Raw genomic sequence first — 12,690 nt, forward strand, 5'->3', positions numbered from 1 at the left:
GTCAACATCCTTCCTAAACTGAGGAGCCCAGAACTGGACACAGTACTCGAGGTGCGGCCTAACCAGTGCAGTGTACAGGGGCACAATGACCTCCTTGCTCCTGCTGGCCACACTGTTCTTGATGCACGCCAGGATGCCATTGGCCCTCTTGGCTGCCTGGGCACACTGCAGGCTCATGTGCAGCCTACCATCGACCAACACCCCCAGGTCCCTGTCAACCAGGCTGCTCTCCAGCCACTCTGGCCCCAGCCTGTAGCACTGCATGGGGTTGTTGTGGCCAATGTGCAGAACCCGGCACTTGGATGTGTTCAGTCTCATGCCCTTGGATTCTGCCCATCTGTCCAGCCAGTCAAGATCCCTCTGGAGAGTCTTTCTACCCTCTAACAAATCAACTCCTGCCCCCGGCTTGGTGTCATCTGCAAACTTACTGATGATGGACTGGATGCCCTCATCCAGATCATCAATAAAGCTGTTAAAGAGCATGGGGCCCAGCACTGATCCCTGGGGCACACCACTGCTGACTGGCCGCCAGCTGGATGTGGCACCATTCACCACCACTCTCTGGGCTCGGCCCTCCAGTCAGTCCCTAACCCAGCACAGAGTGTTGCTGTCCAAGCCATGGGCTGACAGCTTGGCCAGGAGTTTGCTGTGGGGGACGGTGTCAAAGGCCTTGCTGAGGTCCAGGTAGATTACATCCACAGCCTGCCCCACATCCACCAGGTGGGTAACCTGATCATAGAAGGAGATCAGGTTGGTCATACAGGACCTGCCCTTCTTAAATCCATGCTGGCTGGGCCTGATCCCTTGGCCATCCTCTAAGTGCTGTGTGATTGCACTCAAGATGACCTGTTCCATAGTCTTGCCTGGCACTGAGGTCAGGCTGACAGGACTATAATTCCCTGGCTCATCCAACCGGCCCTTCTTGTGGATGGGCACCACGCTGGCCAGCTTCCAGTCTTCTGGCACCTCTCCAGTGAGCCAGGACTGATGAAAAATGATGGAGAGTGGCTTGGCCAGCTCATCTGCCAGCTCTCTCAGATGTTATTGGACTTAAACAAAACATAAGAAAAATTTGAAAGTTCAGCCATAAGTCAGGACATCTCTGCTCTCTGGTAGGATTATTGTTGTCTTGTTGTCTTGTTGTTTTGCTTTGCTGCAGTTGCTAGCTCCAGAATTCCTGGAAGACTTTCAACAAATGTTTAGTGCTTCTGTCTTTATTCATCTTCTGAGGACCACCAGGGATCTATACTCCTAATCATTACATGTCCCCAAAGTAACATTGCCATTATCGTGCCATGTAAAACCTTTGGGATTCACACACACATAGCTCTGGCAAATATTACTCCCTTTGCTCCTCAGAGCTATGTATGTTCATTCCACAAATGACTGTTAAGCAGTTGAAACCGAGAGGTTCAGCAAATAAAGGAAATTCCAGAGATCTGATTACCTTTTACTGTGATATGTTATGACTACACATTCCCTTTCTTCCAACCACACCTTTTAGTGCAAAGCTTACATTCGGTCTCCTGATAACATAAAGAAAAGCCTCTGGAGTCATGTTCCTAAAGCATTGTCGTCAACTAGATTCTCCCCACTGTGATGATTATTCTTTTTCTCTTCTGCTCACGCAGACATGACCCCCACATCAGCTTTTCCGCAGTGGTAAGACTGATTGCAAGTGCTCTTCATATAAATATTTACTCCAGAAAAACAGGGAGTACAAATCACTTGACATTTTTGAAAAAGATGATGTCACAGAAACTGCTGTGCTAGGATGGGGCAAGACTAAGTTAGCCAGGAGATTGCCTCAAGGCTGATGTTCCTCTAAAGCTAGGAAGCAAGCTCTGATTTTCAGTCTTGCTCTTTAGGCAGAGACCTAGTGAATGATGAGATATGTCTAAGACATTACTAATGTCAATATCCAACAATCACATTTCCCTGCAGCAATGTACCCAAATCCCTTATGCTGTTGCTCATGTTGAAATGAAATGCTCCTTTTCTCCCAGTGTAATAATGTCATTCCCATGTGGATAAGCACTTTTTTGAGAGTCTATTTCCAAGATAAGTCTCTGCATTTCCAGAGTGCTATAGCAGGTCTCAGTGACAACTTCCTTGGCAAAGAAGGGCACTTTCAGCCCCCAATGCCAACCTCACCTCCTCCAGCAAATACATGTGTTAAGAAAAGACATGTTACCAGCAGCACAACAGGTGGCATACTGCAGCAAATAATGAAAGGTTATAACAAGACAGAGGGAGAATGTGTGTGAGAAAGAAAAGGGAGAAAAAGTGCAAAAGAGGGGAACTAAGTTGAAGAAAAATCCAGTGGCAAGCATTTTTCCGCATGGTACTGAAGCAGAGGCCTGGTGACTTTGCAGCACTGGCATCGGGTAGTGCCCTGGAAATGCATTTGCCCATTGTACTCCTCTCTGTTTGCTTAGAAGGAATCCAGAGGGGATTTGCTTTCTCTTGTTTCATGAGCCCCACACTTTCACACAGACCGAAGTGGATACGCACCAGCTGGCCACGTCCGTCAGCGCTGCCGGGTGGGAGAATTCCTGATTATACTTAGATCCCACAGACCCCACTCTGTCATTAGCAGAGGAGCTCTCCTCGCGCACCGCCGTCCAAAATGCAGCCGGACAGGAGCGCCGCCCGCCTTGCCTGAAGGAGCCGGATGCCTCTGGATCAAACATGAATGACCTGCTGAATGTGCCCCTGCTGCACATCCTCGCCCTGGCAGCCTTCAGCTTGGCTGAGACGGTCCCAAAAGGTTTGCTTGGAGGGGCTCTTGCCCTGCTCTGCTTCTACTGCTTGCTGGAGGAGATTTTGAGAAGAGGAAGGTGTCTCTGGTAATGGTGGGATGGGTGGTTCAGCAGCATTACTGAAAAGGACAAAAATGTCCTGCTTTTGGTGGTCACTTCACTGCTTTTATAAGGATAGCAATGAAAATAATCTCATATTTGTGTCTGAAGTTTCTTTGCTAGAAGAGTACATAGTTGTAATGGGCAGAGGAGAACTTTGGGCTCAGCCTGCATGTGATGAACATTTCTCACGTCTAAGGAAGCTTACAGGCTTTAATGGCTGGTAGCACTCATTGTTGCTACCAGAATTTGTGATCATCTGCATGCCTGTATATGCTTACAGACAAATATAGCTCAAAGAAGAAGTAAATGGCTATAATGTCTTCACCCAGTGTATGTATATAAATATGCATGGGTTTTGATGCATATAACAAAACCCCGTTTATACCTTCTTTCCCTTTTGTATGCACGCATGCACAGAGGCATACATATACATACTTAGAGCCAACACAAAAATTGAAAAAATATCTGTTTTAAAAAGCCTTTAATTTACAAATTGCAACAGTGGTCTCTAGGCATACCATCTGGCAACCTTATAGACAAAAGGTTTTGCTGCATGGTGATTTTTCAGGAGCCATTTGAAGCATACCAGAAACATTGCAGCTTCAAGAAACCAAACCAAAACAAAAACCCTCAAGCATGCCAGTATTAATCTGTTAGGCCAACATTGTTGCACTTGCAGGGCTGTGCTCTTACAATTGTTAGTCAGTTTGGCCTCTAAATGAGGAAGAAAAAAGTCTCTTCATTCTAAAAGCCTTCTGAAATAAAACTGGTATTTTTCATCTAAGGCATTAGAGTAATACGGTCAACTCCAGATTTTTTGCAAGATGAAGTAAAACAGGATTGGAGATATGAGAAAAACAAAGAAGAAAGGGATTGATTGGACTGGGTTTTGTTTGTTTGTCTGTTTGGTTGGTTTTGGGGTGGCATAGTGCAGTGAAGAGGTTCACACCCTTTCCCGAACCATCATGGGTGGCTGAAAGAGAGGTTTTGCAGAATTAGGTGGAAACATGATTAGTAGTTTTTGTCCAGAGGAACTGCAGTATTTCCAGGCATCTACAATGCTGCAGGAAGGCTGGCTCTGCTTTCCACTTTGTTTTGTTTGCCTGGTTTATCTTCTTTTGAGAGTGTGAATCCAAAACTAAAGCCAAACAATGGGCAGGAGATAGAAGGGGATTTGGCTTTCTCATGGGTCCCATGACTGGCCTTGGGGCATTTTGCTATCTAGGGAAACTATAGCTGGCATCTGTAAAAATGGCACCTGTGTGGCTTTACAGATTATATGTTAATTAATTTTCAGTGTTATTTAAAGCCACAGGGCTACCTCAAAAATAACAAGGCACCCCAGTGGATGTGCAGGAAAAGGTCTGGGGTCATTCCTGTACACTGACGGATATGTCCACACAGTGTTTGAATTTTATTTTCCCATGTTAAAGTCTGGTAATGAGGGCATCATAGGTTGTGATCTTTTCCCTGAGAACACACAGGCTGGCACCAACACCAGAGCTTTTTTGGGTGGCCTTTAGAAGCAGGCAGCACCTCCACCATTTTGGGGCTCCCTTGCCACCTCACGACAAAATGGCGGCACACTCCACTGCTTGCTGTCCCCTGCTGACACACTGTGTGCCCTCCAGCCTTGTGTCCTCTGCCCCCACACAATCACTATAGGATCACTGGATTCACCTCTCTGGTGGCCTAAGATTTGGATGTTCTATCAGAAATGTGAATGAGAGCGTATGAGAAAATGACATATCTATGTCACAGTTACTCTTGAAGGATATGGAATTTGGGGAGGTAACTGTAAAAACAGTTCCCTTTCTGCTTATACCATTTTCTGTGAGAATGGGGCTTGATTCTGCCCTAGGAGCTGTGTGTTGGCTTTCAGGAGACACTGGATCAAACTCGGTGTAGGCAATATCGCTAAGGATAATTCTGTCGTCCACTGAATTAAAGGGAGATCACAAAAGTTGCTAGACCATTTGTTTAAGACATAAAAATGACATATAGAAAAAGTTTATCCAGCTAGAGCATTTGTTTAATACATTAAAAAAATGACATATAAAAAAAAAGTTACCCAAAGAGTAAAATACTATGGTTATGCATACTGTCTTCAGGTACAAATCTAACTATTCTTTTGCAGGAATGACCATGCTTACCATGACAACACAGTTATAAAACTGATTGCTTTGAGTTTTAGTTACTGTAAAAAATCTACATTTCTCAGGGTTGAAAAAGCATCCTCCCAGAGATTAAGACATGTGGACAACAGTGATAAAAACATACTGCATATAAATTTAGATTATAAAACTCAATTTCATCCAGGCGTAATGCCATCAAAACCCATTAAAACCCATCATGAAGTAGCAGCATCCCCTTTGAAGCAGACAGAATAGCCATTAGTGGAGGTTATTCTCCTAAGACAACCTCCAGTAGCAGGAAAATTTAGACTTTATGAAAATCCTCCATTTGGTTTCACTGGCATGGGATTCCTCTGACAAGCGCTATCTAGTGTGGCCCAAAATGACCCAATAAATAGAAGCCAGATACGATCTGCAGCAATGATCTTAAAACTAGGAATCTGACACGTTTAGTTAATTATAATTTTTAGTGCTACCTAAGCTGTAGTTTTAAAAATTTTATGTAAATGTAGTCATTACTAACTATGGAATCTGAAATCATATAATTTCAAAGTAATATTAAGGCAGATTAATTTCAGTGACATATCAAAAGCATTGGGACTTTTACATAAAACCGGTAGTGGAAGCTGATCTTTTCCTGCTCTATCTTCATTCCAGCTGAACATCAATGATATTCTTACGTTTATTCCCATGTGGATTTAAAAAGCACTAAGTAAAGGTTTTCTATTGTTCTCAGTCACACAAACTGGAGCATTGTGTGTTTTTTAGAAGAGAGGGGAAAAATGTGATGGAGGGTTATTTTTGCTTGATTTCAAATCTCATTGTACTGAGAAGGGCCAGAAGATACAGTGTTGGCAGAATTTTCCTGTGAAATGACACACAGCGTGGCAGACACTGCTCCACTTGAGGAACAGGAAGTTTTTGCATCCACCATGCATTTATAAGGTGGTATTTCAGGAAGATGGTATGAACCTAGCTAATCTCAGCACACCTGTCCACAAAATTCAGTCCAACAAATATTGGATGTGTGTCCCTCCCATAGATTAAAAGTCATCCAAGCATCTTTGGAGTCAATGGCTTCAATGCATGACATGCTCAAGGAAAGCAATTCAGCAAGGCATATCCTTTGATCCCTTCCTGCCATGCTTCAAGTCTTTTGCAAGGGTGACAGGAAATGTTTCTAAAGATACATTCAAATAATGTATGATGACAGGTCTGTGATAATAAGCATCAGACACAGATAGGAGCCTTCTAACCCTGGCGCTGCTGGGTTAGAAAACGTGAGAAAAAGAGAGTAGTCATGTCATAAATCTGAAAGACTTGATGAGACTTTATGAACCTGGCTTTGAAAATATAGTGGTATATAACAGGTTATTAATTAAAAAAAAACCAAACCAAACCAAACCAAACAAACAAAAAAGAAAAAACAGCTGGGTGGAACAAATGCCTGTATTAATGAGAAAGAACCCCAAATCTCATGCATTAGGCATAAATAAGGAGGCACTGTGACCACTCCAGAGGCATATCAACTTGGTTTTAATTTGTGTGCTGTTCCTCCATGCCATGCAGTGCCACTGCTGTAGCTGTGGGACAGCCTCACCTGTGTCCACTCAGAATTCCACCCGGTGCTATGCATCTTGAGAAAGAGGAGCATTAGAAACAAAGGATGCACTGGGCTTGTTGATGCTACCCCATGCTTATGTTCTGCACCCTATTAAGAGAGCACAAGGGAAAATACAAAATCTGCAGCAAACAACAGAAGGCTGCAGATGGATGTGTGGAGGTACCTGTGTTACAGCAAACACATAGAGGGTGTGGTGGGCAAAAAGCCATGGAATGACCCTGCAGGGATATGAATGCCTTCCCCAGAGAGGTATGGAGACACTAGGAGGTTTTCTCATTTTCTCTTCCTTCATGCAGCTCCCTTAATCAGCACACCCCTGGAAACTGTGGATGCGCTGGTAGAGGATGTCGCCAAGTTTGTCTGTGTAGTGGAGTCGTTCCCTGAGCCAGAGATTACATGGACACGTAATAGCATTCCCATCAGGTAGGGTGCAGCTGTCTCCAGCATCCTTTGCCAAAGCTCTCTGTGCTTTCCTTCATGATAAGAGAGAGATTTGAAAATACGAAAATGGGTATGTGAAAGGGAAGAAGGTGAGTGTCTGTAAATGTATAGGAATCTGTTCCTCAGGGAGTGATAGAAACACCAGAGGGGTGCTTTTGCAAGTTCACACACTTGAGCTTGGATACTGTTGGTGTCTGCTGCAAGCGATTTAGGGAGTTTGCACTCTAGCTTCAGACAATTCAAACTTCTCTGTTCCTTGGTTATGCATTTACAAAACAAGGAGGATGCTGTCTAATATTTAAAAGGAGCATTGCTAGGCTTATTGCCCAAGTGTCTGCAACTTTATATGGAAGAGGTCGTATCACAGAATCACCAAGGTTGGAAGAGACCTCAAAGATCATCAAATCCAAACTGTCACCACAGACCTCATGACTAAACCATGGCACCAAGTGCCACGTATCATGTCATTCTTGTTAGCAACTGCTTCTGAATCTCACTGTATGAAACTGACTGCTCATTGTTATACACTGTCATTCATTAACCACCTGGCATCATGGTGCTCCTGAAGAAGGCAGCCCTGGAAATGTGTTATAGAAGCGTCTCCTATTACTTTAACTGTGTTGCTGCAGACAGGTTACTGCAAAGTAAACTGTAGTTGATCTTCCAGCTCTGAAATCTCGTTACATCTACCATGTGACTTCACATCAGTTTCTCATTCCAGATCGTGGTTACTGACGCTATGTGTAAGGGAAAATTACAGAAAAAAAATCTCTGTAACACAGTTTAGGCCTGGTCCCCACAAGAGATGTCCATATTAGGCAGATGATTACTGAAGCACAGTTCCTGCTATTGGGGTCAAGCTTCCCAAGAGCCCTTGAGCCATTGGTTCAGAAGATTTCAAATAAGCTGGCAACAGCAGAAGCTCTTAATGCTAGGAAGACCATTTTAGAGCAGCAGGAAAACAGAACACTGCACACTGACCTTCAGAAATCTTTTCTTCATTGCCTGCAACAAACTCCAGTCCGGACACTCTGACCCCAGCCTGGTTGCAGGATGGAAGTGGGAATTTCCGTGGATGTTATTTCCAAATTAGGTCACCTTTCTCCTAACTCCTTCCCCATCAATCCCCATGCCTGAAAGTCAAACCTGTCAGAGGAAGCTGTTCATGCAAGACCATGAAGACTACATGCCTTCCTGTCTTCACAGTCTTTGAAATTTCAGTCTGTTTGAAGACCATATGAAAATCAAATAGCTTCTCAACCCAATTCCCACTTCCAGAGGCCCAAAACAACTTTCTGAAACCCATCCCTTTGCCTTTGAGACACAGCGTCTTTTTCACATTGACCAAAAAGAAAAGTACCAATCAAAAAGCTCTGCTGTTGAAGCCAGAGAGCTCAGGTGGGTTGTTTTTTCACCTTTACTGGCTCTCCTGAAGTAATATTAACATCAGCAACTATTTCACTTTGCCAAAATTCGTGTTAGTGTTAATAATCAATGCAGCTGGATACAAAGGCTCAAACTTGGAAAACAGATAAGCTGAAAACATTTCTGTAAATTTCCAAGAACGTGATGGAAGTATTTGCACAATGTGAAAAAATCAAATCAGTGAACTTTTTTTTTGTTTGTCCTGAAAAGAACATATAAATACATTTATATGCCTCTGTATGAGCATGTATCAAGCTTGAAAAGGCTAGTTATTGCAAGCAATAAATATCAGTTAATTTATTTGCAACATTTTGTTCTCTCACCAAGATCCCAGCACCCTAAACAGTCATCTAAGCTAACTTTCAGAACAAAATAATATGTAAACATTCAGCTCCAGTGGGAATAGTGCCAGGACAGAGTCTCTTGTCATCAGTAGCTTCTGGAAGCTGCTTTCCTTTTGACATCAAAGCTTGTGAAGTAGACTGGCAGGTGTCCTGTGCTGGGTGAAATGGTTATGAGCCCTATCTCCCAGGACAGGACTTACCGGGATGAGCCTTCCTCAGGGTAGGAAAGGAATGGAGCCTTCATATCTTTTACATGATGGATGAGTTCATTGTGTTCTTTCTTTCTAGGGTGAAAAAGATGAGAGAGAAACAAGCCTGAAAGGCAAGAGGCTGTTGAAAGGAAATATGTGCCTGCAACACTATAAATGGCACAGTCAAATTACTTAGTGACTGCTGTAAGATTTGTAATGGTAAAAGAAAAACCAGAACATAGTTAGGCATCAGGTATTTGTGATAGCTTGGGAGACAGTTCAGGTCATCATTCAACAGAATCTAAGGCCAAATGTGTGAAAGTACCTCCAAAAAGCACCAGTAAGTGTGTGAAAATCAAGCATGGAGGAATTTATGAAATGTTATGAAAATGTTGTTCCACTGAAGTTTTACTATACTTTTCCAGCCTTACAATGAAAATCAGAAATCAATTCTCTGCTTTTTCACTACCTTTTTTTCCCGTCTCTCCCTTACTCTTGCACACTTGCACACTTGCACACTTGCACACACACACACACACACTCCTGCACATTCCACATTCACATATACAACCTGGCTTTCGCTCTGCACATCTTCTTACAATATCCCTTACATTTGTTGCTTCAACTTCAGGTTTTTTCTTGACTTTTCTAAAGTCTCCAGGTTAAAGCCTATTTTCATTAAACTATAGCTATCTGTGCATCATCTAATCTTTAGATGGCGTCTCTTCTTCAACACATTTCTTTGCTTGTTTGTTGATTTGGGTTGGGTTTGTTGGTTTTTTTTTTTTTTTTCCCTCCATAAAAAAAAGAAAAAAAAAAAACAACCAACAAACAACACTTTCATAGTTGAAAAAGATAGAGAAAACCACTCCTGGATGCAGAAGCAAAAATATTTGAGTTTTGTGGGGTTTTGTTGTTGTTATTGTTGGTTTTGTTTTTTGTTGTTGTTTTTCCCACAACAGTAAAAACCTTTCCAAATGTTATCTGTTTAGTAACAAAGAAAAATGAAAAAAAGAAAAGGTATTTTTGTTTGGATTGTGTGTGTGTGTGTGTTTGGTGGTTGCTGTAGTTGTTGTTTTTTCAAATCTGAAGAAGTATTATTTAAAAAAACCCACCCATCTCAAGTTCCTATACAGGCATTCCTTCCCTTCAACTGAGTGCTTATAACTAAAATGCAGCCCACCTGGATGAGATCTTTTATGCTCATGCCAGTCAGCTAGTGGTGACCAAACCAAGCCTCAAGGCCCAGTTCAGCATTTTTAGAGTCTTCCCTTGGTTTTGTAGGTTGAAATTAAAAAAATAAAACATATTGCCATTTGCATTGCTGTCAGCAATCTGCAGGCACCAATGCAATTCCCTCTCTCCAACCCTGGCCTCCCCTCTGCCCCTGACAATCTGTTCTGTGTCCTGCAGGCTGTTTGACACTCGGTACAGCATACAGAGGAACGGGCAGCTCCTGACCATTCTGAGCGTGGAAGACAGTGATGATGGGGTGTACTGCTGCACAGCGGATAACGGTGTTGGAGTGGCTGCACAGAGCTGCGGGGCTCTCCAAGTGAAAATGCGTAAGTGGGAACACAACTTCCTCCCAACACCACAAAGTGTGCAATTGAGAGCCTGAGCAGACCCACAAGTATGGCTCCTGGGGTTCATGTTCAGGGCAGACATGTTTCTGTGAGGCTTGGTGCAGACCTGCTGTTGGTTTAAGGCTGGATGCCTTTAATAACTGCAGAGCTGAGGACCTCCATAAGGGACTAGAAAGTTCAGAGATGCACTGGAAAATGTAATCTTTTGTTATTTCATTCCCATAAGTCCTGCATCTCTGTAAAAATGGACATTTCTGTTTGTTCAGCTCTTTTCCTTCGTCTCTGGTCTCCTGTATATATGGGACCTTACCTCTGGTTGTGCAGAGGAGGTTTGCAGCCTGGCTCCAGCCTTGGCTGAGCTAATTTTTTACTGTGCTATTCTGGGTCTGGGTACGGAGGTGGTGGTGGGGGAGGGTGCAGTTTTGGGTATTGTGGCCAAGGTGGTCAGTGGGTTTGTGTGTTTTATATGCTTTTTGGTACTGTCGTATGTGGTTATGAATAGTACTTCCATTTAAACATCCAATCTTTCCAATACATTGTGGATAATTTTTTTTTCTCTTTAACTCCTTTGAGAAGCATTAAAGAGCACCTGTCCACCATTAAAATCCCAGAAATCACAGAAACATTCAGATTGGAAAAGACCCTCAGGATCACCAAGTCCAACTGATAACCCTACTCTACAAGGTTCACCCCTAAACTGTATCCCCGAACACCACATCCAAATGACATTTAAACACATCCAGGGCTGATGACTCAGCCACTCTCTGGGCAGCCCATTCTGATGCCTGACCACTGTTTCTGTGAAAATTTTGTCCAGTCTAAACATGAAGACAAGTCCCTTGGGGCAGAGGCATGGTGTATTGGATCACATCTTAACTAAATCCAGTTGTGATTATTTGCCTTGTGTTAGGATCAGAGGAACAGCTTGAACAGCAAAAGGTAAAAACTGATGTTTTTATTTTTAGACTGGAATAGAATAGAATTAACCAGTTTGGAAAAGAACATCCTTTCTACAAAACTTTGTGAAAGCAGCACAATTTGATAGATTTGACTTCCATAGCAATGCTGCACAAATCTCTGGTGAATTTTAAACATAAGGTTTCACTAATCAGATTTATGCCTGAGAATGACAAAAGCAAGCAAATCTGTTCAGATATCCTTAATAGCAATCTTGAGAGGTCTGGAGCACTACGGTGTAACTCTCATCATCCCACATGGAAGGCAGAGTACTGGTTCTTGCAGAGAGTTATGTACATACTCAGCTTGGTGAAGCTGAACTCACATGGCTATTTGTGCAACCACTTAAAAGAGAAGCTGACATAGAACCCAGCTAAAACATCTGTTTGGAGGAAAGGATTTGTTTGTGCTACAGAGCTCCAGGTCTGGTAATTCTGGGCGTCTCCAGCACCCCAGCAGCCTGCAGGTGGAGGCCAGGGGCGATGCTCTCTGAATCTTGTTTTTCTGCTGTTTCAATAATGTGCAAAGTAGTCAAAACTTCCTATCTCCCCAAACACTGAGATTAGGATCTTCCTTACTCCCAGCCCACAGTAAGCTAAGACTTGTTTTCCTCTGGGTAAAATTAATTTTCATTTTCTCTTTTTCAATTCTTCAAGGATCCTTTCCTCTTTTTTACTAGCATAGTTACAAATCCTTCAGTTATGGACATTGACTAGTTTACATACTCTTCTTGTTGAGCTGGAGACAATACTGGGTTAAAACTATCTCCACTCCAGATCTGAGCTGATACACAAGACACTGTCTGTGTGGTGGGGAATGTCAAAACCTGGTATGCAAACTTTCTTCAATATTGGAAATGCTCTTATCTGGATTTGGATGTTACCCCAGGCCCTAATTTAAGTGGCTGTCAAACTCCACTCCTGAAAACAAAAAAACTTGTGCATTTAGCTGCTTTTGCATCTATAAACTGGAACTCCGATGTGCTTAGGAAAGTTTTTTATATCCAAGGCAGCTTGTGACTTACTTAAGACCACTTTACCTTTTAGCAATGTCCAGAAAAAAACTAAACCAAACCAAACCAAACCAAACCAAAAAAACACCACCAAAAACTACAAACCACAAA

General features: G+C 42.7%; 1 protein-coding gene across 4 annotated transcripts in view; it reads left to right on the forward strand.

The window, feature by feature from the left end:
• Positions 1–2,691: 2,691 nt before the first annotated feature.
• Positions 2,692–12,690, forward strand: part of MUSK (muscle associated receptor tyrosine kinase) — a 63,127-nt gene continuing 53,128 nt past the window's right edge. For all 4 annotated transcript variants that reach the window (XM_009902135.2, XM_054178277.1, XM_054178278.1 and 1 more), the window contains exons 1-3: positions 2,692–2,770; positions 6,920–7,046; positions 10,438–10,589. In XM_009902135.2, the coding sequence (XP_009900437.1) occupies positions 2,692–2,770; positions 6,920–7,046; positions 10,438–10,589 (358 nt within the window). The remainder of the gene's footprint in view (positions 2,771–6,919; positions 7,047–10,437; positions 10,590–12,690) is intronic.

This window comes from Dryobates pubescens, chromosome Z (assembly GCF_014839835.1).
Source record: "Dryobates pubescens isolate bDryPub1 chromosome Z, bDryPub1.pri, whole genome shotgun sequence".
Classification (NCBI taxonomy): Eukaryota; Metazoa; Chordata; class Aves; order Piciformes; family Picidae; genus Dryobates; species Dryobates pubescens.